Genomic DNA, 26,198 nt, shown 5'->3' with positions numbered 1-26,198 from the left:
CTTTGGTACGCAGTGCTAATCTTCGCCTTGGAATCATTCTGTTTGAGTGAAGAATTTCCTGAGCGAAACGGAGTCGATCTACTTAGTAAGTAGTATCAGAACAGGATCAAGATGGGGAAATTTTTGACGGGGCTATAACAGGTTGTACAAACGTAGTACGGTGTCTAGCTGACCCGCACTGCATCATACATAGTACAAGCCAGGAAAGATGGGTGAGTTCTGTATCGTTCCCGCGTTTCCAGGCTATTATTTAGACGCTCCGTACGCTTGTATGCAGCGACTGCAGACGACTGCCAGCGAGCCCTGGCCTAAGATGAGGTCATTGCCATCAAGGGACCAAGGTTGGGACAGGCTTGCCGGGTGGAGCGACGACGCGACAGGTTGCAACATTATCGGCTGCAGATGGCCTGACGTCGTTGACCACAAGCGGAGGGGTAGGAGGCTAGTTGAATAGATGAGGGTCCGGGTCAGTCACGAGCCGCTACATAGACCATCAACTTACCGAGACGACAACGTTAGGGATTAACCTCTTCTCGGAACTATAGCGGCCAACTGACTCTCAGACTTTCCCTTGGGTTCTCAAGGCGAGGAAACATGGTCATTATCAAGACCTCAAGTGCTCAGGACATGGGACAATAGACTCTAAAGGTCAAACAGCTTACGGAACGTGTTGGTCGACCTTGCCGAATTAAACTGCGCGTTGATCGTCAATCACTGCACAACTTTGAACATCGGGAGTTTGAATTTAGACCGGCGTCGAGGCGGAGGCGATTACATAGCTACTAAGCTAGTGCCAACTCTAACGATGCGGTCCCGAGCTATATTGTGGCGCCAAAGGAATACCGGTCCAGAATTTCCTCGAGGGCGGACACTGCAGGCTAGAACAAAGCCGATTTCAATGAAAACTGAGCTCCGTCCTGGTCCCTCAGGGGCCCACGGCCTGCGTTAGTATCGTAATTGCGCCTAAGGAAGGCCCGATACTGTAAAGAAGTAGAAGAGCACCAAATTATCGCGCAGTTTCACTATGCAGCGGAGCACTTCACCTGGTTGAGAGTGCCCGTTTCCAAATACACCGGACACCTATCTATGTACACAGAGCGCTCCGCGTGGATGTAAGTACGCACACGCAAATTGAGCGTCATCTGGCCTTGCTTCCATGCTGTTAGTAAGTAAAGGGCGTGGTATCACCAGGTGGTCCGGCGCAGCAACACCGTGTGGCTGTTGTCACAGTTGTGCTAGTTGTTTCTGACGTCGAGTTGATGCCAGCCCCCAAGCTGCTACCGTCGGTCAATGGGCCGCGCGCCATCAACATCGAGGGCTGTTACGGCGGTATATCGCGGAGCAGAAGACGAAGAGGACAAGAAGTCGACGAGAAGAAGAATTAAGCGAGAAAGAACTTATTATCATAGTTTAAGTATGTAGTACAGAAAACGGGAGCCACTCAGTCAGGGATTCTAGCTCCGACGCACCAAAACAAGCAGGTGCTTTCCAAATCAGGAAGGGAGGTAAGCGTTTGTCTCGTCTGGGTCCCACAGCCCTCGCCCCTTCGTCACGACTCCGACTCACGCCTCCCACCTCCCTCTCCCCATCGACGACGAGCTCGTCCTATCTGCCATGGCTGGCCGTCCTGGTCCCCGCAGCCAGGAAGGCATGTATGTCTCCTCCTCTCCCATTTCCGACCAGGACCCCTTCAGCAACGCCCAAGCGGCGGACGGACGCTACTACGATAACGACTCGGACAACTACAACCGTCGAGACACGTACATGTCGGACAGCAGCCAGAACGGTCTGAACGACGACGACCGATACTATGATCACCATGGCGCGTACGACCCGTATGGTGAGTAAACTTGCGTCGGAAGACGTCTTTTTCTTACCTTCGCGCAAGGCCCGCAACCCGATACCGACTCGGAAGCGGAGGTGTATGGCGCAAAGTACGCCCCCTCTGCAGAGTCGCTGGGCCCTCCACGGATGGGGATGTCAGAGGCATCCACACCGACGTACATCGATTCCACCGGCGTAGCGGGTGCGAGAGAACCCTACCCATCATGGGGCTCCGAACGCCAGATCCCGCTCTCCAAGGAGGAGATTGAGGACATTTTCCTCGATCTCACGCAGAAGTTTGGGTTCCAGCGCGAATCTATGCGCAACATGGTGCGTGTTACGGGCGCCGCCTGGTCGTGTTTCCACCTGACGCCGGCCTGCAGTTCGACTTCATGATGCAGCTACTCGACAGCCGTGCGTCGCGGATGTCGCCGAATCAAGCACTGCTCACGCTTCACGCGGATTACATCGGCGGGCAGCACGCGAACTACCGCAAGTGGTACTTCGCAGCGCAGCTGGACCTGGACGACGCCGTCGGTCAAACACAAAACCCTGGCCTGCAGCGTCTCAAGTCGGTGAAGAAGCGCGGTGGTGGGGGCCCGAAGAGCGCGTCGGAGAAGTCGCTGCAGAGTGCGATGGAGCGATGGCGGCAGGCGATGCACAACATGAGCCAGTACGACCGCGTGCGACAGATCGCGCTCTGGCTGCTCTGCTGGGGTGAGGCGGCGCAGGTGCGGTTCGTGCCCGAGTGTTTGTGCTTCATCTTCAAGTGTGCGGACGACTACTACCGGTCGGCCGAGTGCCAGAATCGGATGGACGCCGTGCCGGAGGGTCTCTACCTGCGGACGGTGGTAAAGCCTTTGTATCGGTTCATTCGTGACCAGGGATACGAGGTCGTGGATGGGAAGTTTGTGCGGAGGGAGCGGGATCACGATAGCATCATCGGATATGATGATGTGAACCAGCTTTTCTGGTATCCCGAGGGCATCGCGAGGATTGCCTTGAACGACAAGGTGGGTAAATGCATACGCTTTGGGCGTATCGGATACTGACCTGTATTAGACCCGCCTAGTGGACCTGCCGCCTGCTCAGCGGTTCATGCAGTTTGAGCGGATCGACTGGAACCGGGCGTTCTTCAAGACGTACTACGAGAAGCGCTCGTTCGGGCACCTGCTCGTGAACTTCAACCGGATCTGGGTGATTCACATCGCCATGTACTTCTTTTACACGGCGTACAACTCGCCAACGCTCTACAACGGAAACAACTCTGCGGCGATGCGCTGGTCGGCCACCGCGCTCGGCGGCGCCGTCGCGAGCGCGATCATGATTGCTGCGACGCTGGCCGAGTTCTCGTACATCCCCACGACATGGAACAACACCTCCCACCTTACACGGCGGCTCCTGTTCTTGCTAATCACGCTGGCGCTCACCGGCGGTCCCACCATCTACGTCGCGATCGCGGAGAGCAACTCCCCCGGCGGCTCGTTGGCGCTGATCCTCGGTATTGTGCAGTTCTTCATCTCGGTCGTCGCGACGCTCCTGTTCGCCATCCTGCCTTCCGGGCGGATGTTCGGCGACCGTGTGGCGGGCAAGTCTCGGAAGTACCTCGCGAGTCAGACGTTCACCGCGAGCTATCCTGGGCTCTCACACACTGCCCGGCTGACCTCCATTCTCGTCTGGGTGCTCATTTTCGGCCTCAAGTTCACGGAATCGTACTTCTTCCTCACGCTGTCGTTCCAGACGCCGATCCAGGTCATGGTCGGCATGAAGATCCAGAACTGTAACGACAGATACTTCGGGACCGCACTGTGCAGGAACCAGGCGGCGTTTACGCTCACCATCATGTACCTCATGGACTTGGTTCTCTTCTTTTTGGACACCTTCTTGTGGTGGATCATCTGGAATACTGTCCTCAGTATCGTGCGCTCGTTTGCCCTCGGGCTGTCGATCTGGACACCGTGGAAGGACATCTACACCCGGCTGCCCAAGCGGATCTACGCGAAGCTTCTCGCTACGGCGGACATGGAGACGAAGTACAAGCCAAAGGTATGTGCTGCATACTCTCCGTCTGACTATGGATCACTGACATTCGGTTCGTAGGTGCTCGTCTCGCAGATCTGGAACGCCATTATCATCTCGATGTACCGCGAGCACTTGCTCTCGATCGACCACGTGCAGAAGCTACTCTACCACCAGGTCGACATTGGCAACGATGGCCGTCGCAGCCTCCGCGCCCCGCCCTTCTTCATCTCCCAGAGTGACAAAGGCTTCAAGGGCGAGTTCTTCACCAAGGGTAGCGAAGCGGAACGCCGTATCTCGTTCTTCGCGCAATCGCTGACGACTGCGGTTCCTGAGCCCATCCCAGTCGACGCTATGCCGACGTTCACGGTCTTGACTCCTCACTACAGCGAGAAGGTAAGCCGTTGTGTCCTTGCAGCGTGGGCGATGCTGACGCGCTTTCTAGATCCTTCTATCGCTGCGGGAAATCATCAGGGAAGAGGACCAGAACACGCGCGTCACGCTGCTCGAGTACCTCAAGCAGCTGCACCCGGTTGAGTGGGACAATTTCGTCAAGGACACGAAGATCCTCGCCGAGGAGTCCGCGATGTACAACGGCACGAGTCCCTTCGGCACTGACGAGAAGGGCCAGTCCAAGGCCGACGACCTCCCCTTCTACTGCATTGGTTTCAAGAGCGCGGCCCCCGAGTTCACGCTGCGCACGCGTATCTGGGCCTCGCTCCGTGCGCAGACGCTCTACCGCACCGTGTCCGGCATGATGAACTATGCCAAGGCCATCAAGCTTCTCTACCGCGTGGAGAATCCGGAAGTCGTCCAGCTCTTCGGTGGCAACACGGACAAGCTTGAGCGCGAGCTCGAGCGCATGGCCCGCCGCAAGTTCAAGTTTGTCGTCTCGATGCAGCGCTACTCGAAGTTCAACAGGGAGGAGCAGGAGAACGCCGAGTTCCTCCTGCGTGCGTACCCCGACTTGCAGATCGCTTACCTGGAGGAAGAGGCGTCGCGCAAGGAGGGCGGCGAGGTCCGCCTCTTCTCCGCGCTCATCGACGGTCACTCCGAGTTCATCGCCGATACTGGTCGCCGTCGCCCGAAGTTCCGCATCGAGCTCCCCGGTAACCCGATTCTCGGTGACGGCAAGTCCGACAACCAGAACCACGCGATCATCTTCTACCGCGGCGAATACATCCAGCTCATCGATGCGAACCAGGACAACTACCTCGAGGAATGCCTCAAGATCCGCAACGTCCTCGGCGAGTTCGAAGAGTACGCGGTGTCGAGCCAGAGCCCGTACGCGCAGTGGAGTCAGAAGGAGTTCAGCCGCACTCCAGTCGCCATTGTCGGTGCGCGCGAGTACATCTTCTCTGAGAACATCGGTATCCTTGGCGACTTGGCTGCTGGTAAGGAGCAGACGTTTGGTACCCTCACAGCACGATCCCTGGCATACATTGGCGGTAAACTGCACTACGGTCACCCCGACTTCCTCAACGCACTCTACATGACGACGCGCGGTGGTGTCTCGAAGGCACAGAAGGGTCTCCACCTGAACGAGGATATCTACGCCGGCATGAACGCCTTCGGTCGTGGTGGTCGCATCAAGCACACGGAATACTACCAGTGCGGCAAGGGGCGTGACCTCGGATTTGGCACGATCTTGAACTTCCAGACGAAGATCGGCACGGGTATGGGTGAGCAGATGCTCAGCCGAGAGTACTACTACCTCGGAACGCAGCTGCCGATTGACCGGTTCCTGACGTTCTACTACGGCCACCCCGGTTTCCATATTCACAATATGCTCGTCATTTTGTCGGTGCAGATCTTCATTGCGACGAGTGAGCCTGAATACGCTCTTCTCCGGTTCCATACTGATGATGTATACAGTGGTCTATCTCGGAACGCTCAAGGGTGAGCTCACGATCTGCAAGTACACGTCTTCGGGTGCGTTCATCGGCACACCTGGATGCTACAACCTCGCCCCGGTGTTCCAGTGGATCAACAGGTGTATCATCAGTATCTTCCTGGTGTTCTTGATCGCGTATCTGCCTCTATTCTTGCAAGGTATGGCTGTTTCCTTGATGACGATTGCGATGCTGAACAACATCTCCAGAGCTGGTGGAGCGTGGTACATGGAAGGCTATTATCCGTCTGAGCAAGCACTTCGCATCTCTTTCGCCTGCATTCGAGGTCTTCTCGACCCGAATCTATTCTCACTCAATCGCAAGCAACCTGACATTCGGTGGTGCTCGGTACATTGCGACGGGTCGTGGATTCGCGACGACGAGGATCTCTTTCAGTATCCTCTACTCGCGTTTCGCTGGGCCTAGTATCTACCTCGGAATGCGGCAATTGGTGATGCTGCTCTACGTCACGATCACGCTGTGGACCGGATGGATCATCTACTTCTGGGTCACTGTCCTCGCACTCTGCGTCTCGCCATTCCTGTTCAACCCGCACCAGTTTTCTGCAGCGGACTTCATCGTCGACTACCGGTGAGTCTATTCGCAGCCCACTTTTTCATCAATTTTGTATTGACACGCTTTTAGGGAATTCTTGCGCTGGATGAACCGTGGCAACTCTCGTGTTCACCAGAACTCGTGGATTGGCTATTGCCGTCTGTCACGGACGATGATCACTGGCTACAAGAAGAAGAAACTCGGTCACCCGTCTGAGAAGCTCTCTGGCGATGTTCCGCGAGCTGGTTGGCGTGCGATCATCTTCTCCGAGGTCATATTCCCGATCGTCATGGCCATCTTGATGACTGTCGCGTACATGTTCGTCAAGTCCTTCAAGATCGACGGCGTTCAGCCGCCAAGCCCGCTCGTCCGTATCGCCATCGTCTCTCTTGGCCCCATTGTCTGGAACGCGGCTATTCTGCTGGTGTTGTTCATGTTCTCGTTGTTCCTCGGCCCGTTGCTCGACACACCGTACCCGAAGTTTGGCTCGTTCATGGCTTTCCTCGCGCACTCGCTGGGTGTCGTTGGCATGATCGGATTCTTCGAGTTCTTGGTATGTCCGCTAGTCTATGCAAACAGTGTCCCACTAACATCATTTTGCAGTGGCTCCTCGAATCTTGGAATGTTGCGCATGCCGTGCTTGGTCTCATTGCGGTCATCTACATTCAGCGCGCGATTCACAAGGTCCTCATCTCGGTATTCCTGTCCCGTGAGTTCAAGCACGACGAGACGAACCGTGCATGGTGGACGGGCAAGTGGTACGGCCGTGGTCTCGGCGCGCACGCGATGTCGCAACCGGCCCGCGAGTACATCGTCAAGATCATCGAACTTTCGCTATGGAGCTCGGACTTCCTCACTGGACACTTCCTACTTCTCCTCTTAACGCCACCGATCTTGATGCCCTATATTGATCGTGCCCACTCGACGATGCTGTGTAAGTGCCCTCTGTTAGATTCACACTGACTTCGAAGCTGATGCTGTCTTCAGTCTGGCTTCGACCATCGAAGCAGATTCGCGCTCCTCTGTACTCCATCAAACAGAAGCGACAGCGTCGCTGGATCGTGATCAAGTACGGCTTCATCTACGTGCTCGCCATTGCCATCATTGCCGCTCTAATTGCCATCCGTAAGTCTCCCTTTTTGTGCTTTATATGTGGTATCTGATTTTCGCCTCTAGCTCTCGTCTTCCGTCAAGAACTCCGTGTAACCTGCACTATCTGCACGAAGATTTGAGCGAAAGCGGACGGTTGTGCTTGTAATTCGCCCCCACTACCACCACGATCTCACATATCATAGACTGTTGCACCTGTACTGTTTTCTCGCCCACCTGTATGACACGGACTTGTCGGCGCCGTTTAGGCCTTTGTTTCTTCGTAGTACGGAGATGGACTTCCCTTATGCCCGCTTGTGGCGCACCCGCCACCGATGACCTACGTACCCGCGTACCTACTACTAAATGTCATGAACATTATATACATAGTCTTGCTTCCACCGGATCCAGACCTGCGGGCGATCGCCGTTCGTCCGTGCAATCGTCGGCGGAAGGAACAAGGGTTGTCACCTAGGGGCACACTGCAGCATTCAAAACAAGCAGGATCGGCGTAGTTAACTCGAGCACGGGCACTGCATTGCTCAGGCACTGGCAAGAGCCCATCGTCCAACTCAGTAGTTCTATATCGACCTGCTTCGCCACAGAGGTGGCAGGTGCATTGACGCCAACGGGCCTGTTCGCGCTGTTCTTCTACCCCTGGCGGATATATCATCCTCAGTATCGTCCACCGTTCAATTATTGATATCGTGCTCTCCAACTCATTTCCTACATTCACTCTCACTGCAAGTGATACAAGAGAGGCTTTCACCCTATTATTCATTCGACCACCACACACCGTAACGAACCTTGGTATCTTTATGATATTACCACTTCGCGTTAGATATATACGACAATGCCACCAACGAGGCCTATGATGACCCAGTACGCTATCGAACACCACCCAACAGGCTGCAGCCGTATCCTACATAAATCTAGCCACCCCAATTTGAACGAGAACGAGAGCACAGACAGCAGTCCATCGCCAAAGCGCACCGTAATATAGATGTCACGCTCGGATCACTTCGCAGCGGAGAGCTTGACGGATGAGAGCGCATCAGCGAGCGCGCCCTGCTCCTCACCACCGGAGCTGTTGCCGTCGGACGAGCTGTTGCCGAAGTGCATGACCGGGTGCTCGCCGTCGACGTGTTCCTATGAACACGGGTTAGTGATGGTATGATGGAGGCTGACAACGCGGGGCACGCACCTTTTCGGACTCTTCGAGGAGCTGCCGCAGGCTCTTGCCCCCAATCTGCGGTTCGGGTGTGTGTCCGTGCGCGAGCGTCGACATCCGGCGCATCGCCACCATGGAGAGCACCGCTTTCCGGACTGCAGGCACACGCAACACGGTCAGTACCTCGCTCGCCAGATGCCTGAGAGTAACGCACAAGTCTTCTTCGCATCGAACGCCTTCTTCACGTGCGGCAGCAGGTCCTTCGGGCCGCCGTGCGGGCTCTCGGGGTCGGGCACGTAGTGCGGCGTCGCGGACGCGAGCCATGGGAGCTGGAGTGCCTCCTCCGCGGTTGGGCGCGCGGCGGGGTCGATCGTGAGGCACGTCGTGACGAAGTCGCGCGCGGTTTGCGAGACGTTCTGCCAGTATTCCTCCGGCTCGAACTTGTAATCGCCCGCGAGGATCGCCTCCATCTCCTGCTGCTGCGTGTCGCGGTCAAACGGCGTGTAGCCTGTCGAAAGGTCAGACGAGGCGAAGTCAAGGAGGCGGGGAATGGCGTACCGCAGAGCAGGAAGTAGGTGATGACACCCATGGCCCAGACGTCAACGGGCTTGCCGTGGCCGGCTGAGGCATTGTCAGCTCGTTGTCTACTGTATAGTGGGGAGACGCATACTTTTCTTGAAGATCTCCGGGGCCATGTACTGTCAAGCACGTCAGTTGCCTATCCACAGGTTCTCAACGTGAAACTTACCCCAGGCGTACCACAAACTTCCGTGAGTAGATGGTCGTCCATGACCCGACTGAGGCCAAAGTCGGCGATCATAATGTCTGCATCCTCGTCCTTTGTCCGAAACAGCAGATTCTCGGGCTTCAAGTCTGGGGACACATGGGCAACTGAACTCGGCTCCCAGTCACTAGAACTTACCCCTATGTACAATGCCACAGCCGTGGACGTACTTCACCGCGCCCATGATCGTCCGCACGAGCTCGGCCGCATCACTGTCCGCCACAACTTGAGCAATCTCAATGTGCACGCCAAGAGAGGAAGACTCACGCCTCATAGTAGTTGCCCTTGGCGCATATCCGGTCGAAGAGCTCGCCGCCTGTGCAGAGATCGAAGCATAGATACAGGTTGTGGGACGTCTAGGGAGGATGTCAGCAACCTGTCATCAGCGCATCGACACACCCGGCAATGGAGCCATAGCAGCCGCTAAGCGTTCCCATCGTCTGTAGGCATGGCGTTGAGTAGCCTCATGGCAGCACTCCGCATCCGCCGCGCATGCCATCGGCGCTAAGCACCAGAACACAGTCGCCCGGAATCGGCTCGGACTGCTTCTCGCTGACTATCCCGGCCCCAGTCATCGCCGCATAGCCTATCGGCAGAGGAGGATTCGGGCTCGTCTGCTCTGGGTGCCGCGGACGGCGCCATGCGGGGGAGGGACCGCTTCGTGGGTTTGCGATCTCGGCCAGCCAGTGCGTCATCCTGGCCAAGACACACAAGTTGTGCGGCGCGAACGCACCGTATGGCCGACCAGGCACGCGAGGAAATGCTACAGGAGACGGAGACGAGGCTCACCTCGAAGTAGTCGTGCAACGTGACGATGTTAGGGTTGCCTCTGGAGACCTTCTTCAGCACTGCGATCTCGTTCCGCACCTGGACATCGGGGACGAAGAGCGTTCGTCAGTCAAAGTCGTCCGGCTGCACCTCGCGGCGGGGTATCGAGACGTTGCCTCGATCCGCAAGGCTGAGAACACGCGAGAGTATATGTATGCGCACCATGTACTCCCGGCCCTCCATGAGCTTCTTGTTGATCACTTTACATGCATAGTACTGCCCCGTCTTGATGTGTACAGCCTCCTTTACGATCGCATACGTTCCGCTGCCCAGTGTCTTCCCCGTCCGGTACTACGTAGAAGTGCAGTCCTTGAGGTCAGGCCGTCGCAAGGCAGACGGGTCACGGGGCTCACCTGGCAGGGCACCGTAGCTGGGGTGGGACTCATCCTGCTCGACTTTGCGGACGTGCTGCGATGGCGGGGCTGGGATGACGGGGAGAGGGTCGCGGTGGCCTGCGACGAGGAGAGGGTATAAGTACTGGCTGCAGTCAAGGGCGCTGCCCGAATAGACGCACCGCTTCGCCTCTGTCGGGCTGTGCCGAGGGTCTCCCTCGTCCCTCCATCGATGTCCTCTGCGTCTCCCCCGCATCGCCTCGCTCTTTCCCCTTCGAAATATGCGAACGCAGCCGCTCGACCGCGGGCGAGTGTACTTGTGAGGATGTCGTGGCGATGTCGTCCGCGCGCGTGGGCGAGCCTTCTGATTTGTCGCTCTTGCGCTTGTGCGCGATCTTGCGGAGGTAGTGGAACATGGTGGGCAGAGTCAAGGTGGGTCGTTCTGTACACCCGCGCCCCAGGATCTCCTCTATATACGTTGCCGCGCCAGGGCTGCGTGCTTAGCGTCCGGGCGGCACAATACGAAAGGGGCGCTGTACAGGAATGTGTAACGCTCGCTCTGCCGGCTTCGCGCGGGCTTCAATGCTGTGCTCGGCGAACCGACCTCGTCCAGTGCAATATCAACCTCAAACGTAACGTATTCCTCGATTTGGTGAGTCGCGCTTCCCCGTTACGCCACGTAGAGCAGAAAAGTGACATTCACGATGCACAGGAGTTAGAGCGGCTGGCGCATAGTGACTCATGAGGCTCGTCCACTGTGCTATGTCCGAAGGTACTCTCGCTGCGCACGGCGAGCAACCGGCGACTGCGGCAACATGCCGACGCTTGCGGTTGGCGATCCTCCCAGCCGATGACGATGTCACGATGACTTCCGTCTGTCGGCCACTGGGGATGATCCCAGAATATGCACATCAGTGCCGTCCGTATCCCACTGACTTCGCAGCTTTGGATGACATCGAGCTGTCCTCGTGTCTACAAACCCGTTATATCGAAAGGAAATTGCGGGTGTTCCGAGCAATAATTGGATGCGGCTATCGCTTCCTTGTCAAGAAGTTATCACACTCGGTTAAGCATAACCCTCCTTCCTTGCCTCAGTGATAGTTCATGATCTCATGCAGTGTTCTGCAGCTTCTGCTATACATCGACGCTATCGCGGCTCTTCTCAGACGCTTCGGTGACCATGCAGCCAAAGGGCCAGCGCCCTGCCGCTTTGGACCACACGAAGCCGAATAGGCTCAGACTTCGATGCATGTGAGTTCTTTCATTAATGTGGTGTTGTGAAGATGCGTCCACGTTGCGACCAGCCACTGAATTTCGAATTAATAGGCCTCGAGGTTGAAACCCAGGGTCCGACCACCGCTGACATCGCGCACATGAAGGATCGCGTCTGCGTTGATCGAAGCCCTGAACCATAGCTCGGTTCACTACGAGACCTGCCTCACTACTCTGTCTCTTGCTGCGTTTTGCTGACAGCAGCCATGCCCGTCAGACAAGTTTATGCATGCGTGCCCTCCTCCGCCTTATCCTGTGTGCATGGTTGTCAAGGGTGAGTCTCTCAGCGCTCCGTCACCACAAGACGTAGGACACTGACGGAGACGGATGGAGAGCGGTGGATATCGTAATAGATTCACACCTCGTTGCATTCCGACGTCCAATATGCATGTAATCTCAATGCATGTCTGATAGCGAGGCGAGGTCCGGAGGATGCTGGTCACCCCCGCGCGTGAACAACATGCGCCCGCGTCTTCTCTTCGTGTGATCTGCAATACAATAGGGCCGCTCGTACTTATTGTGGCTGTTCAGGACTCTCGGGAGGAACGTCCACCTTCCACCTTCGTAGCGATGGTGTATTGCGATTGGAATCCACTCTCCTTTCATGGTTTGTATTCTACCCTAGGATGCAAACCACGAAAGGTAGGTGAATTCGTTACTGCTGTCGCTGCGCACGCATCTCCGAATTGGGATAGTGTACGTAGCATTTTGCTATCGAGCTCAAGCGGATCGACGCAGGGAGGTACTAAGAACCAACATGCCACCTACTCGCACGACCGCTGAACAATGTGTTCTATGATCGAGTCTTACGTCTGCCTGAAGCAACGGAAGAATGACTTGATAACTTACACCGAGTCGACGCTACATAGTTGTGTCATGTACTGTACAGATCATCCAGAAAATATAATAACTAGGGACCAACCTGCGGGGGGTCGTCAATTGGCAGAGCTGGTCACATGTCAGGTGGTTGTGACATCACGCGTTGCAACGCCACGATCGTGTGTAGACGATCGCGGTGAGAACGGTACTTGGGCGAGCTTGAGGCTCGGAGGCCTGGATAGACTTGGAACAGACCGCACAGCACATCTTTCACAATGGCACAGAGATGTCCTTGAGTATCAAGAGCGATGTTCCGCCAGTGACGCTGATACCATACAGCATCAGGAATGTGCACCACCTGCCTATTTCGCCTCATTGAGGCAATGAGGCAATTAGACAGTTTGAGACGGGCTGCCTCATTCAAGTCTCATTTGAGTAGATTATCTCTCATCTGAGACGTGATGAGGCAATGAGGCTCATAGGGCACATAGACACATGAGGTACTTAGGTGAGCCGGAAGACAGTGCAACGAAACAACAAATATATTCAATTGAGCTGTATCCTACAACAGCAATCCTAATTCCTTGCTCGGTACCACTCCGAGATGCGGTCAGCGACCCTATTTGCCAGCTCCGTGAGGGCATCCACATCCCATGAGGTCGCCCGATGCGCACTCATGCCCTGTCATCTCCACATGCTGTCCGCTGCTGCTCAATCGTCATGAGTATCAACTGTGCAATGCTGATCAGCGTCTCCGACACGTCTAGAACACATTGGGGCCACGCACCAGTCACCGCAACAACCTCGTCCTTGTTTGCGGGCCAGTTCTTGTACTAGCGCCAGATCGTCGCGCTATAGTACACACCGAACACGTCAATAATTTTCACCTCAAGCCCAACCTATTGAACTCACTCACCACCCAGCCCAACGAGCACGATGCATCGACATTGAGAAACATGCACTTGTTGATGAACAGGCCTCTACACACTGAGTCAGAATCAGGACGAAAGCGGGGCCATGAACAGACCATATACAAAATCATATGCGCTCTTTCGCCATATAGTGTTGGAACCCCCCACGCTCTACTTCACGCAAAGCTCCCGGTCAGATGCATATACAGGATAACGAATCACGAGACGAAACTCACATAATAAGTTGCCGCTAACCAGACGCGGGACGTGTGGGTCACCACCTACTCACGTCTGACGTCACGGGAACAAGGCGTGCGCACCACGCACATGCTTGCCGTTGTGTTCTTCGTAGAGGCGGTGGATGCCCAAGGGCTGTACCCGCACCCGCTGCTCGCTCGCCCGCCCGAGCCCTCACTCATTGACGTGCCCTCCCTGGTACCAGCCATCAGCTTGCTGCACGCTTGTGTACACGAACCTTACGTTCGATGTGCTTGTGGGTTGTCTTGCACGTCGATGTTGGGAGACGAGGTGCCCGCGACTGCGTGATGTGAGGGTAAGTGCCAGCGAAGCAAGGCCGCGCGTGCGCGCTGACTCGGAGCGCCGGCGGTCGGAGCCAGGTCGGAGTTGTAATGTAGTTCAGGGCAGACATTCAACGGTCTCCGGGCAACAGCGCTGTCTGCTTATGGCCGGCCAACGTCGCTCTCTGCCTCGTCAGTCACTGGGACCCTTTGCAACCACCCATACAGTCAATGAGGTGAATGGCCCGCGCGACCGACGATGTGCGCGTCACGCGCATCCGCCAGCTGCGTACGCGCACCATAACGACCTCCCCGCACGACGCGACCGCCTTGCCCCGCAACATCCTCAAGCCAACATGCGGTGATCTGTCAAGATACCGCTCGCGTTTCCCCGACGCAGATAAGGGTTGGACTGAGTAGGAGCAGAACGAAGGGCGCGGTGAGGGCTACAAGGCCAAGCATGAACGCTCGAAGGTATGTCCTCGCTCTCCTGTTTGCCAGTGCCCATACACCCACTCCGACCGGCCTGCTCGACCAAGAACCTACCCGTTTGCCCACTTTCTCGGTTTCCCGCATGCTCGTGCGCTTGCTCACCTGCTTGCCCACATACCTGCTTGCCGACTCGCCCGCCCTGGCACTTGACAGCAGGTTAAGTAACCTGCTGTCATCTGTTCGACCGACCCGCCACGACCCACTGTACCCCACGATTGACCCGTACCCGTTTACCACCCGCGCGTACCGGCTGAAGACGCGGCGCAGCGTGGCACCCCTGCGCGTACGGTCATGACCCGCCAGGCAAACGGATATGAAGTGCAAGGGCCGGCATAACGGTGAGCATGGGCATTCTGGTGGAAAACGACACACCTACGAGACGGCGGACACGGCGGGTGAAGGTGCAGCAACTCACGAACGAGCGGTAGGCACAGGCACAATGAGCCCAAGTGCAGAATGCCCGCGATGAGCTAACTGCCTACACCGGCGGCGAACGCAGATCTGATTTTGAGCAGCGCCCGGAACGAGGGTATTGTATCTCAGTGGCAATAGTGTGTCGCCATAGATATTACTGTAATGCATCCTTTGTATCGATATCGTAGGAGAGGGTCGTCGATCAGTGAGTTGTATCGTCAATCAGTAAGTATGCAAAATCACAGCCAGCCAAGTCAGAGATCTGTGAGGTAATGAGACAAATTAGGTACGAATTAGACAGGTGAGGCCGTTTGAGGCCGTTGAGGCAAGGTGCCACTTTCCTGATGCATGTGAGTCACTCGTCCAGTAACGGTACTCGAAGTCCGTGAACGTATCCATTCCAATCGACAATATGACCATGCAGTCGTCCACCTATGTGCCATAGTATTTCTGGGCTACCACAAGGCGGACGAAAATGTTCCCGACGCCAGCGTAGGGTGATATCACTCGATGAGGTGCAGGTGAAATTCTTCTTTTGCCAGCCACAGCTCTGCACGGTCCTACCAGACGACGCGCCAGCCCCGCCCGATGTGACGACGTGCCGCGAATCATGTTCGTTTCCATATGCTTCACGGCTAATGTCCGGCTTTACAAGCGACGGCCCAAGAAGGTGCATTACGAGCGGCTCAAACAACTCTTTGGCAGCAGACCACGCTGGTAGAGTCGGGATAGCCTCCCCAATTAAACTTGAACGCGTCTGTGGCTGAGGCGCTGATGCTTGACGTTACCTCAAAGTCACGGCCCGGTACCGCGCTCCGGACAATTCCAGTGTCCACCGTGTCGCCTCTGTTCCCGACCTTGTCAGCAACTCACTACGCGCCCTCGACAATATTGATGGGTACTTGGCTGGGCTCTCAACAAGCGGTACTGTAGACTGCTTTCCAAACATCTCAACCTCGCACCGGGGACAGAGCCGGAAGACTGCGATCGCGAGTGCGCAGCCGCCTTGTATATTTCTCAACACACTAGATCGCCCTATCTGAAGCAGTGCTGGGTTGGAGAGGAAACCGAGCTCGTGTTCGGTGTCTACATCATCATGGAGGACAGACACAGGGCACACCCTCCCAAGCGGATCGAGACATTGCGCGTGCCGCCAATGTAGTTTGCGGACAGGCTACACTCCTGGATGCCGCTCAAGTCTCGTCTCAAATAGTTCGGATATACCGACGGGTCGTACTCGCCTTGGGACGGAGAGAGGTATCCGGATAGCGTTGATTTGCGCGAAGATGACGACGTGGGCGACGAGTCCCAGTATTTTCCGTACGACCTGGAGAGCAGTGAGTGGGAAGATGAAGAGGACGCACAAAACCATGGTAACCACGACGATGGCAGTGAGGAATGTTGTGAAGGTGAAGGACTGGATGACAAGCTTGTCGAAGGCGAGGAGCGCAAGTTCCTTGAGTATCGCGGAGAGGATGTCCCGTGTGAGGATGGTCTCGAGCATGGGGAACACGCCGAATGCGACAGGCAAGTCCACGTACACTCTCCGTGCATGACTGAGGTCTGACGTTGGAGACCTCCAGGCAAATTGAAGGGTGTGGAAACGCAGCGACTACCTCTGTTCACAGAGACTAGTAATATGAGCCAAATGAGAAGGGTGGAGTCCTCTAGGGTGTTCAACCTTCTGTCCCTTTCCCTACAGAGGGTGAGCTCTACACGTAGTCACTTTCTGTGCTGACAAACATTGCGCCGTCCTTGTCTATGAACACGCTGTGACATAACAGTTTCATCGCTTTCATGCAACTTGCCTGTCGCGTCATTTTTCCCCGCATCCGTTCTCAGTCGGATTCATGCTCTGCTTTTAGTATTTGTCCCATACCGGACGTTTCATGCGAGACGCAGTGTATATACCGCGTCTCTAGTACCGCACTTCCGAACGCAATCGACCGTGTCACTATTTCCCGATGCCACAGATACGTCAAGAGCCTGCTGAGCGTATAGAACGCGCGTACAGAGCCACCGGTACCGGACGCGCCGCGAGGCGCCTGTTGCTGACAGATTCAAACAGGACAGTGGCTGACAGAAAGTACATCCCAGCATGCATAGTCTTGCATGTACGATTGCAGCCGGCACACCACGGAATTTGGCTCTATAAGTACACGCATCGGCGAAAGGTAGTGTGATCTCTCTACGCTCCTGCCCGAGTGCGCCGTGACGAGAAATGGACTTGGACAGGACTACGAAGGGTCTCCCGGCGGCGTCCTATGGCGGATGTGCTTGCACAACTTCTAGTTCAACCTAGCAAAGACGTAGAATGAAGCCTTTGAACGTCAACGTGATACAAGTCACTGGTGACTGCTCACCTCTGAAACTACCCGGTCTACCTCCGCTCTCAGAGCGCGCAAAAAATCAGGCAGCTCGTGGTATGCACGTGTTGCACACATGTTCCTACACTCCCCAGCCTTTGAGAGAGCTAACTGTGTCGCATTGAAGCTTGGGTGGTCCGCCCCAACATATTCTGTCCCATCATATCGCAGGGCCGCCGCGCACGGTCTCTGTCGCACGACATCGCGTAATGAGGCCATCATATCGGCCCACCATATGGAGGGTGTGCCAACACCGCCTTTGCATTGCACCGTATTTGTAGTCGTGCAAGCATGATGAAAGCCTGTAAGCCAACACCAGGTCGCGTCAATCCAAGTATAGCTGTCGAAAACGTGCACGGCCGCTGCTGCGCAGCGGTCGCGGTAATCGAGAAGGCGCAGGTAGGTAGAAGCCGGGATGTAGTTCAGATCTTCCAACGACTTGAATCCGCTGTTGGCTATATGTAGGTTAAGAACCCTTTGGCAGACGCTTTAAGTATCTCTTCCTGCAGCTCATAGCGAATGGCCAGAGCATACACCCGGAGAGGCTCCGCATCGGCGAAGACAATGAGCCTTTGACCGAGGTAGTTTAGAGCACCGTCCATGGAGTACTTCCTTACAGCATCCAGCAAGATCGATGCCTCATCCAGCGTGCGGATGGGCGTCTCGCTGATAGGATAGCACAGGCGTAGTAAGCCATGGACGGTGCGACTGTCCTCCGTCATGTCAACCACGGGTGGGCCAATGGCCAAGTTGTCCGAGTTCCGTGGCGCGGGGAGAGTGAACATGTCCTCGAATATAGGAGATGCCTCGGCGAGAATGGCCTTTCGCACGCGGAAGCGAACGCCATCCGACGAGCGCAGGATGAGGTCGGCGGTAGGTTTGTTGAACGGCGCTGGCGCATCAGTCGCAGGGTTCGCTGCTTGCTCGATATCGGCGGCGTGGGAGCCGGTTTGCGACGACACTGCGGGGAACTGATCAGGATCACGACTTGCAACTTCGTTCAGTGACTCACTCTCGGTAGTACGATGAGGCTACGGCTAAACAACGATTGACGATGGCGGCTTGATGAGGGGAGTGAGCGGGGGATACGCGCTGCATGGGACAGGGATCCGATAAGGTTCACCGCCGCGTGCGAGGCTGCCAGCATACCACGGTAGGTTCGCGAACCGAGCGAAGGTGGATGGCTTCCCGCGCAGACGCTCAGAGTGGACTAGGAGCACTCTTTGTTCGCGTCCACTCAACAACGGGGCTGACTGGCTCGTGCAAAAGTCATGGATATGAACAAGGCAGTCTGGCGACGCACCTTGTCCGTGAGTTCAATGCGATAACGTAGCTTATATCTTGACTCTGAAGCCGTGTCCTCACACCGAACAAAGACGCCAGTGACTTCGATGCGGCTGCGAGTATCCCAAGCGGGCGAGCCATGTCCACAACAACCTTGTCCCTATTGTGCTCTAGGCCCCAGAGTGAGGTCGTCCTCTACATGGGGAGAATGTAGTCTGTGTGATCTGCCCGTCTCACTCCGCTCACTGGCGTGTCCGGCATGTCTCGGTAGGTGTTCGTCTTCATAGCTTCTACGGCACCACGCGAGACGTAGTGTAGCTACAAACCATTGCCGAGAAATGAGTGTAAACATTCCAAACAGTATTATCTCGACATACCATGGCAAAACTACCATCAACCTCACGCTGCTTGTGCCGTAGAGGCAGCTGGCTGAGCCTCGGGTTGCTTGGCGGCCTGCAGTCGCTCCCGCACCATCACCCGTATCCGCATGCCCTCCCATCCCAACAGCTCGTGCCGAGTATCGAGAACGTATTTGTCAATCCCTCCGTACTAGGGCACGCATCGACAGATTAACACAGACGACCAGTCCCACAAGAGAAGAGTTGAAGCACCTTGTTGATCGTCTTCAGCGCACGCGTGGATACCTTCACTCGCACGAACTGCTGTAGCGCATCGGAAAAGAACCGTTTGTTGTGAAGGTTGGGCAACCATGACCGCCGCGTTTTCTGCATTGAATGCGGGACGCTGTTGCCATATTGTTTGGTCTTGCCATGAAAGAGACCGAGCTGTGACCGCTTGAAAGGACCGCTGATGATTTCCTTGAGCAAGGGTGAGGAGACGAACATGGTGGGCGGAACGAGACTATAAAGTGGCGCGCAGCGACTCGGAAGATCGCCAGCACTACCGAGTTCCCGATTTGGTAATACTTGAGGCTTGAACTCATTTCATCCACACTACTGTTCCGTCAAATCTGAACGATACCTGCCACTGCACCCTTCGACTTGGGCACAAACGTCTTTGATGATGCAAATATCGAACTCATGGTGCTATTACACTCAACTACTTGTTCTGCAACCTGCCCAATCCACACAATTACTGCAACTCGCATTAAGAGTAACCGTCACGCCGGTACATACTACACGACCATGACGGAGTTCACCACGCGGCGGGTCTGTGCCGCCTTGATACTCTACGCCCTGTCCTTGCTCTCCTTCTCCTTTGTGACCTTTGACTGCTGATTGCCTCTGCCCGCGAATACCCAAGCGACCTGGTTAGGCAGTTTGACATCCACCCCCAGCTGCTCTGCGAACGTCCAGACGGTCTGATGATCCCGCAGGAATTGCCGACCGACGAGCACCATGTCAATGTCCCTATTCAAAACTTCCTGAGCAATAGTTGCGTGCTTAATCCCGCCGACGCTGGACACGAGCATCCTGCCACCAACCCTCTTCTTGACGGCAACCGCAAAGCGCGCCTGGTACGCGGACTCCTGCACCACAATCTTCTGTCGCGGGTCAAGACCTCCACTGGAGACGTCACAGACATCCACCCCATGGTCGGCAAGGATCTCAGCGAGCCTGACTGTATCCTCACAACACCACGAGGGCTCGTTTGGTGCGACCTCCTCTAGCCAGTCCGTAGCAGAAACACTGATCGCAATGGTTCAAGACATGGACAGCGGTAAATCATAAAGCAGCTCACCGGAAGAACAGAGGCATGTCCTCTGGCATGAGCTCCCGTACGGCGTCCACAATCTCGACCGCGAGACGTATGCGGTTCTCGAACGAACCACCGTACTTGTCAGTCCGCTTGTTCGTCACTGGACTCATGAACTGATGCAGCAGGTATCCGTGCGCGCCATGGATGTCAATGGCGTCGAACCCGGCTTTGACAGCGCGCACCGCTGCCTCAGTCCACGCCTTCTTGATCCGTTGAATCCCCTCTTTGTCGAGCTCCGTGGGTACAGGGTCACCCGGACTGTACGCGATGGCAGACGGCGCGAGTAGCTTGTCGGGCCAGCCACCGACAGCCTCGGTTGAGATCGCATGCCGCGCGAGCCAGAGTGCCACCGTAGAACCCTTGCGACCGGCGTGGTTGATCTGGATGCCAATCTTCTGGTTCTGCGAGTGAGCGTACTCGACGAGCTCGCGCAGCGGTTCTATCTGGGAGTCGTCCCAGAGGCCGACGTCTTGCGGCGTCCCCCGCCCCTCAGGTGTAATGCTCGCGCCCTCCATGAAACTGAGGCCAGGCCCGAAGGTCAAAATACCGCCGACTAAATCGTGGGTGTCAGCGCTTTGGATCAGTCGGACATAGCTGATTGCTCACTATGCGTCTTGTGGTACGGCGTGATCTTTCCGTCTTCGGCAGACTGCGTGACCATGGGCGAGAGCTGCGTAGTGCAGTCTGGTGAGTAGGCATCCAGTACTGTCAGAAACCGACGGACCAAGATGCGGTTCTGCATTCGTAGACCGCGAATTTGCAAGGGCTGGAACAGCTTCGGGATAGACCTCCCATCGGGCTGAGGGTCGAACGCCGTCCCCGCAGGAGGATCCTGAGCAGGCGTGAAGTACGAGGTGTTGGGCGCAGCAGCTACTAGGATGTCCTCCATACTGCAAGGCAAACAACTCGGTAGTAGATAAACAGTGCCGTGGAAGGTGGGCGTGACTTTATACTGCATTATAGTAGGCGGTCAGCCCACTTCACTCCCATTCATTACTACCAATCACCGAGTACGTCTGCCATTTCTGGATATGCCGGTGACGGATCACGCTGAGTGATCAGGGCTCTGTTCATTACTTCACGCAGTGCCACCAGCGCATAACGTTGCGCAATCGAAACACGTATGGTCGTTGATCTCACTCTGAATCTGTGCGAAAAGAAAATGCAGCTTATACGGTACGTTGTTTATTGTGCGCATAAAGACGTGGGTATCCTCAGCCACATACCTTTCTATGACAGTGCTCCCACCATGTTTCCGTAAATTTATTCTCCCTGCGCGGCTTCGAAGCTGGCGCCGATCGCGAAGGATGCATGCTTGTCCACGGTATGTCTAGAAACATCACGCCCGGAACTCGACTGACTGCGTGTTATGAAGCACTAGCGGTCTAGGACTGACTGTGATCAGACCTGTACGTATGCTCATGCTTCGCGTGATGCTATACTTTGTCAGCCACGTCAGTCGGCAGCACTATTGCTGACTGTCAGCGTCACATTTGAATTCATTCATTGGTGGATGAAGGCGCTCAGAAACAAGGAGGCGCGCATCTTGCGGTAAGCAGCCCTTTTCAGTTCTACATCGAGTCTCAGTGCCCCTAGCTTATGGACACAGAACAGCACAACAATCGCAGGCAGCGCGTCCAGAAGCCTTGACCGACGCGTAAGACTTATTGATGCCAGGTGGGCAGGACGATCCGTGTCTCAGACCAGGAGTCATTGCTTGTGGCAGCTGTACGTTCTCTTCTGCGTCAAAGCAAGAGGGGACAGCTCATGGAGGAGGCTGCCGATGCAGGTCAATGGTGGAAACCCAGTGCCTCAAAGTTTCCGACCGTGAGTGCATGCTTGAGGTGGACGGTACGGGGCGGGACGATGGATCTCCCCTGTCTGACTCCCTTCCACGGATCACTCACGGGCCATCGTCTTGTCATCACTTCACTCGCCGACTTCCCCTGCCAATACGCAATTCAGTTCTCCGACGATAAGCTCAATTTTAGCTGCTCTGCAAACGTCTACGCCCACCTGATGATCCCGCAGGTATTGCTAGGCAAAAGACACCAATTTACGGCCCCATCTAGAAGTGCTTGGGCAGCGCGCTACCTTGATCCTGCCGGCGCAACCCAGGATATGTACCCTGTCGCCGACCTGCTTCGAGCAGCGAGCGAGCCCGGGAGGCAGGCTCCGTGGACAATATTGTCTGTCACTGGCGGAGGCATCCAGCGGAAAGGTCTGAATTAACTGGCTGTCAAGGGCTCGTCAGGTACAGTACGTCTCTTCTAGCATGTCTGTGTCAGAGACACTGATTGCGTGGTCAAGGAATCGAGAACCAGTTTGCAGTACCTTGGTTTATAGCTGATGCTGTCGCGAATTGAGCGGCGATAATCCTTATATGTCGGTGGCGCGCGGAACAGCTGAGTGATGTCACGATGTTCTTGAACACAGCTCATGAACAACGGCTGCAGAGGTGTCTGAACACTATGACACTGGGGCCTTGCAACCACCGCGTTCGCAGGCTGTGTCGCGAAGTGGACATTTGAACCCCAGCTCTCAATCCGTGCGCAACCGCCACCACCGCCGACGCAGCGTCCCCGGACCGCAGCGCCACTGCCCGCCACGCCCCGTCGCTGCCCCGCCACGCCCCGTCGCTGCCCCGCCACGCCCCGTCGCTGCCCCGCCACTCCCCGCCCCCGCCGCCACTACAGCCCGCCCCGTCACCCCCCGCCGACGCGTCCCTCACCTCGCCGCCACCGTGTCCGCCCGCCACAGTGTCCGCCCCCTGCCCGCTCACTCTGACTCCGACCATCAGCCGTGCCCGTCACCTCCGCGCTCGACGCGCCAGATGCGGCGGGGGGCGACAATGTCAACACTGAGTCTGGTGGCGCCTCCTGCCCAATCAGGATCGCTTCCATCCGATCGATCACCTGCCCCGGGCGCCTTGGCCCCGCTCGTCCCCGCCGTCCCTGCCATACTACCACCGCGTCGCTGTCGCCGACCACCTGCGCGTCGCTGCATGTCGCCGCGCTCGCATCGGCCCCGCCACCGTCCCTGCCCATCATCCCCGCCCCGTCGCTGTCCCGTCTGCGACCGCACGTCACATGATGCTGCCGCCACAATACCGCGCCTCGCGCGCACGGACGCTTACTTGCCCAATGTCGCCACGCAGCCGACCTACGCCGGTGCTTCGCCACACCCACCAAGGACCCCCAAGAGGTCCTTGGGAATAGTGGACCGCGGGCACACGGACGCATGCTTTCGCCCCGCCGCACGCCCTTCCGCCCTGCACGCACCGCCCCTCAGGCCAGCAGCGCTCATTGCAGCCATGCCCGTCACTCAACTGGCCGTTCCCACGTCAGCGACACCTTGCCCCGTGGGGCAGAGGACATTGCAGAGTGGGAGATGTCGTGCGGGCGCCACTTTCGCCTACGAATCCGTATGCGAAACCCTGCGGGCGCCCACAGAGAGGTTTGGACGCGGCCCAATGGCGGCGTATGCGTGCGGTGTTTGAAACAACCGAGTGTCATGGTGTCGTTTGGTGGGCATGTTCGAACTATTCTGACAGCGGTATCAAATGCTGACCGAGGGCGCCACAACTGGTGGTCAGCAATTGCGGCGAGAGCACCCAACGACTGCATGTTTCGTTGGCGGTCGTTACCAGGACCATCCCACCCCAGTCCGGATCCCCTCAAACAGTCTCTTGACTAGAGCCGCTCATGAACCATACAGCAGTACGGGCGTAGTCCATCTTGGGCTGATGGTCAGCTCGGATTTTGTCCTCAGCCTAGAGTTCTAGGCGTACTGTTCTGCGATATACTACTACTCCACAACGTGGCCAAGTACTGTATGCGTCTTACTCCGGGATATTGTGCGGATTGATCTCACCCGCATATCGCTGCTCAGAATATCCTAGGTTTGACGCCGCTCAGTTGGGCGCGTATGTTGCTTCTCTGTCACGCCTCGAGCTCCTTGCACGCACCACGGTGCCTCAGCACAGTCGCTGCTCTTATCCTCGCCTCCATCGCATCGATCCTCAGTCCGGCGTACGTGGACGTCCCATCGCGCTGTAGCCTTGTGAGTCCTTCGCTCACGTCACATCACTCAGAGGTCTGAAGCATCTCCGGTACTCTAGATCTAGAACTAGGTGCACGGTCGACCTGCAATTATGGACGGTGCGTCGGATTGTGATCGCTGCTTTGATCAGGCCAATGATTTTAATGTCTACGACAATGACAGCACAAGGGAACGTACAGAGCAACGACACGTCGACGAACGGCACGGCCAATGAGTCCGAGCCCGCTACGCCCACCGACGCACCCTTCCCTTTCAACAGCCCGCACGCGGATGTTATCCTGCGATCTTCTGATGGCATGAACTTCCGTGTCCGAAAGGCGATCCTCGCTGAAGCGTCTCCCTTCTTCGAGACCATGTTCAGCTTGCCCACTGGCACGGAGCAGTCCACGGAGAAGACCCATGCTCCTGATCTTCCAGTTGTCCCGATGCCGGAGGACAGTACAGTGGTGGTCGGCCTGCTGCAGTTCTGTTATCCAGCTGGTCGACAACTGCAGGAGATGACACTCGATGACATCGTGGGTGTGCTACCAGCAGCGAGGAAGTACACGATGGATCGGATGGTGGAGTACGTCACTCCGCTTTTACAAAGATTCGTTGCAACTTCGTCGCTGCGTGTATACTGCCTCGCCATACGTTTCCAGCTGGGCGAAGACTTGACTCGCGCTGCCGCCAGAGGGTTCCTCGATCATCCTATCCAAGTTGCATATTCGCACATCACCGAGCTGGACTACATAAGTGGTGCCGCTTATGCCCGCCTACTAGACTATCATAATCGGTGTTCCTTCCATGTTCAACAACTCTTTGTTCGCTACTATACAGGTATCGACTCGGCCTGGGACGAACGTTGTTGGCATCAGTGCAATTTCGAGTCCAAGAAAAACTGCACTTATCGCTCCTTCGAGAACTCTCAACGGGTCACCGTGTGGTTCTCTGGCCTTATGGTGCGCTGCCGGAATCTCGCGAAGGACAGGCCCTCTTCCAGAGAGTTTTCGTTACAGAGCACTATCGCCAAAGCCCTGGTTGAGGCTGGGAAGTGCACTTTTTGCGGACCGCGTGCCTGGGGTGACTTGCAGGTTTTCCTGCCTTTGTTGACAACTAGAATCGACGGTGCCATATCTCAGGTCAGTGGTACTACAACCCAAGTTTCTCTGTAGAGTGTGTGTAACTGATATACGCTCTCCGTAAATATCACAGATCTCGTTGGACGTCGTCGCAGAAGCGCTGAGCGCCTAGGCACGAACTACGTAGGACAGACGAATCTACAGGTTGCGACAGTCTGTACGGCTATGTTTCTGTATGCTCCTCGTGCAGTGCCACTAAAGTGTCGCGCTCCAGCATATGCAACGGGCAATTTTGAGCCCGAGCCAGTCCCAGTCAACCCTGACCGAATCTATACTCGATGTATAGGTTCATGCTCAGATATCGTCAATAATGGCATGTGTATGTACGGTGTTATTTTGTCTATGCAGCAACATGAACGGCGCTTCCGGTCCATCTCGTCCTGATTCCAATCACCAACTGCCACTGCCAATACCCAACTCGGTTCGCCAACGAGAGTCCTAGCTAGTGACTGCTTTGCAAATGTCTGCGGTTGGCATCTGTTGATTCCGCAGAAATTGCCAGGCAAGAGATACCAATCCAAAGGCCCTGTCCAGTAGCGCTTGGGAAGTACGCATCCTCTATCTTGCCAACGCGGCCCAGAAGATCTTGTCGCCGACCTGCAGCATCATTAATGGTGGTGAGAGCGCCCAACTCGGACTGTATGTTTCGTCGGCGGTCGTTACCAGGACCATCCGACCGCCCCAGTCCGGATCTCCTCGAATCGTCTCTTTGGGCAGATGCGACTA

The 26,198-nt window shown here is 56.2% G+C and overlaps 9 protein-coding genes across 9 annotated transcripts; 5 read left to right on the top strand and 4 right to left on the bottom strand.

Moving 5' to 3' along the window:
* Positions 1–1,548: 1,548 nt before the first annotated feature.
* C8Q71DRAFT_908610 (1,3-beta-glucan synthase) lies at positions 1,549–7,785 on the top strand. Its single transcript, XM_047929001.1, has 12 exons — positions 1,549–1,840; positions 1,889–2,154; positions 2,208–2,837; positions 2,887–3,870; positions 3,925–4,239; positions 4,289–5,669; positions 5,719–5,895; positions 5,945–6,326; positions 6,381–6,843; positions 6,894–7,224; positions 7,278–7,415; positions 7,467–7,785. Exons 1-12 carry the CDS (start codon positions 1,615–1,617, stop codon positions 7,520–7,522), a joined length of 5,349 nt encoding a protein of 1,782 aa, XP_047777226.1. The 5' UTR covers positions 1,549–1,614; the 3' UTR covers positions 7,523–7,785.
* A 756-nt stretch (positions 7,786–8,541) lies between these two features.
* On the bottom strand, positions 8,542–10,548 carry C8Q71DRAFT_710750 (kinase-like domain-containing protein; the record flags this gene model as incomplete). The annotated part of the gene is made up of 10 exons (XM_047920765.1): positions 8,542–8,705; positions 8,765–9,058; positions 9,109–9,171; positions 9,221–9,248; positions 9,299–9,423; positions 9,473–9,546; positions 9,602–9,690; positions 10,124–10,201; positions 10,325–10,453; positions 10,516–10,548. The coding sequence occupies 10 exons, from the start codon at positions 10,546–10,548 to the stop codon at positions 8,542–8,544; spliced, it is 1,077 nt and encodes a 358-aa protein (XP_047777225.1).
* A 123-nt stretch (positions 10,549–10,671) lies between these two features.
* C8Q71DRAFT_121929 (uncharacterized protein) lies at positions 10,672–11,434 on the top strand. Its single transcript, XM_047916398.1, has 2 exons — positions 10,672–11,146; positions 11,207–11,434. Exons 1-2 carry the CDS (start codon positions 10,727–10,729, stop codon positions 11,237–11,239), a joined length of 453 nt encoding a protein of 150 aa, XP_047777224.1. The 5' UTR covers positions 10,672–10,726; the 3' UTR covers positions 11,240–11,434.
* A 3,131-nt stretch (positions 11,435–14,565) lies between these two features.
* On the top strand, positions 14,566–15,107 carry C8Q71DRAFT_766105 (uncharacterized protein). The gene has a single exon (XM_047924175.1). The coding sequence runs from the start codon at positions 14,589–14,591 to the stop codon at positions 14,799–14,801; it is 213 nt and encodes a 70-aa protein (XP_047777223.1). The 5' UTR covers positions 14,566–14,588; the 3' UTR covers positions 14,802–15,107.
* A 2,554-nt stretch (positions 15,108–17,661) lies between these two features.
* C8Q71DRAFT_121602 (uncharacterized protein) lies at positions 17,662–18,487 on the bottom strand. Its single transcript, XM_047916397.1, has 2 exons — positions 18,299–18,487; positions 17,662–18,247 (listed from the first exon to the last, which is right to left on the bottom strand). Coding segments are annotated over exons 1-2 (507 nt in total). The 5' UTR covers positions 18,300–18,487; the 3' UTR covers positions 17,662–17,741.
* A 482-nt stretch (positions 18,488–18,969) lies between these two features.
* Positions 18,970–19,415, bottom strand: C8Q71DRAFT_710944 (mitochondrial 50S ribosomal protein L28-like protein; the record flags this gene model as incomplete). The annotated part of the gene is made up of 2 exons (XM_047920778.1): positions 18,970–19,119; positions 19,182–19,415. The coding sequence occupies 2 exons, from the start codon at positions 19,413–19,415 to the stop codon at positions 18,970–18,972; spliced, it is 384 nt and encodes a 127-aa protein (XP_047777221.1).
* Positions 19,416–19,759: 344 nt separating this feature from the next.
* C8Q71DRAFT_710940 (uncharacterized protein) lies at positions 19,760–21,178 on the bottom strand (the record flags this gene model as incomplete). Its single annotated transcript, XM_047920776.1, has 4 exons — positions 19,760–20,219; positions 20,272–20,842; positions 20,896–20,959; positions 21,014–21,178. 4 exons carry the CDS (start codon positions 21,176–21,178, stop codon positions 19,760–19,762), a joined length of 1,260 nt encoding a protein of 419 aa, XP_047777220.1.
* A 1,856-nt stretch (positions 21,179–23,034) lies between these two features.
* On the top strand, positions 23,035–24,188 carry C8Q71DRAFT_121489 (uncharacterized protein). The gene is made up of 2 exons (XM_047916396.1): positions 23,035–24,121; positions 24,181–24,188. Exon 1 carries the CDS (start codon positions 23,123–23,125, stop codon positions 23,786–23,788), a length of 666 nt encoding a protein of 221 aa, XP_047777219.1. The 5' UTR covers positions 23,035–23,122; the 3' UTR covers positions 23,789–24,121; positions 24,181–24,188.
* C8Q71DRAFT_121485 (uncharacterized protein) lies at positions 24,122–25,683 on the top strand. Its single transcript, XM_047916395.1, has 4 exons — positions 24,122–24,351; positions 24,410–24,449; positions 24,514–25,472; positions 25,546–25,683. Exons 2-4 carry the CDS (start codon positions 24,443–24,445, stop codon positions 25,582–25,584), a joined length of 1,005 nt encoding a protein of 334 aa, XP_047777218.1. The 5' UTR covers positions 24,122–24,351; positions 24,410–24,442; the 3' UTR covers positions 25,585–25,683.
* Positions 25,684–26,198: the final 515 nt, after the last annotated feature.

This window comes from Rhodofomes roseus (assembly GCF_022264815.1).
Source record: "Rhodofomes roseus strain CIRM-BRFM 1785 chromosome Unknown C8Q71scaffold_14, whole genome shotgun sequence".
In the NCBI taxonomy this organism is placed as follows: domain Eukaryota; kingdom Fungi; phylum Basidiomycota; class Agaricomycetes; order Polyporales; family Fomitopsidaceae; genus Rhodofomes; species Rhodofomes roseus.
This window is presented reverse-complemented; position numbering and strand designations above follow the sequence as displayed.

Excerpts from the sequence above, each read along its gene's own strand:
- C8Q71DRAFT_766105 (XM_047924175.1), top strand. The coding sequence starts at position 14,589 with ATGCTCGTGCGCTTGCTCACCTGCTTGCCCACATACCTGCTTGCCGAC.
- C8Q71DRAFT_121929 (XM_047916398.1), top strand. The coding sequence starts at position 10,727 with ATGTCCTCTGCGTCTCCCCCGCATCGCCTCGCTCTTTCCCCTTCGAAA. Across the intron at positions 11,147-11,206 it reads GTAACGTATTCCTCGATTTG|GAGTTAGAGCGGCTGGCGCA; the intron begins GTGAGTCGCGCT and ends CACGATGCACAG.
- C8Q71DRAFT_121489 (XM_047916396.1), top strand. The coding sequence starts at position 23,123 with ATGCGGCGGGGGGCGACAATGTCAACACTGAGTCTGGTGGCGCCTCCT.
- C8Q71DRAFT_121485 (XM_047916395.1), top strand. Across the intron at positions 25,473-25,545 it reads TCGACGGTGCCATATCTCAG|ATCTCGTTGGACGTCGTCGC; the intron begins GTCAGTGGTACT and ends TAAATATCACAG.
- C8Q71DRAFT_908610 (XM_047929001.1), top strand. The coding sequence starts at position 1,615 with ATGGCTGGCCGTCCTGGTCCCCGCAGCCAGGAAGGCATGTATGTCTCC. Across the intron at positions 2,155-2,207 it reads GCGAATCTATGCGCAACATG|TTCGACTTCATGATGCAGCT; the intron begins GTGCGTGTTACG and ends GCCGGCCTGCAG. Across the intron at positions 5,670-5,718 it reads GCAGATCTTCATTGCGACGA|TGGTCTATCTCGGAACGCTC; the intron begins GTGAGCCTGAAT and ends TGATGTATACAG.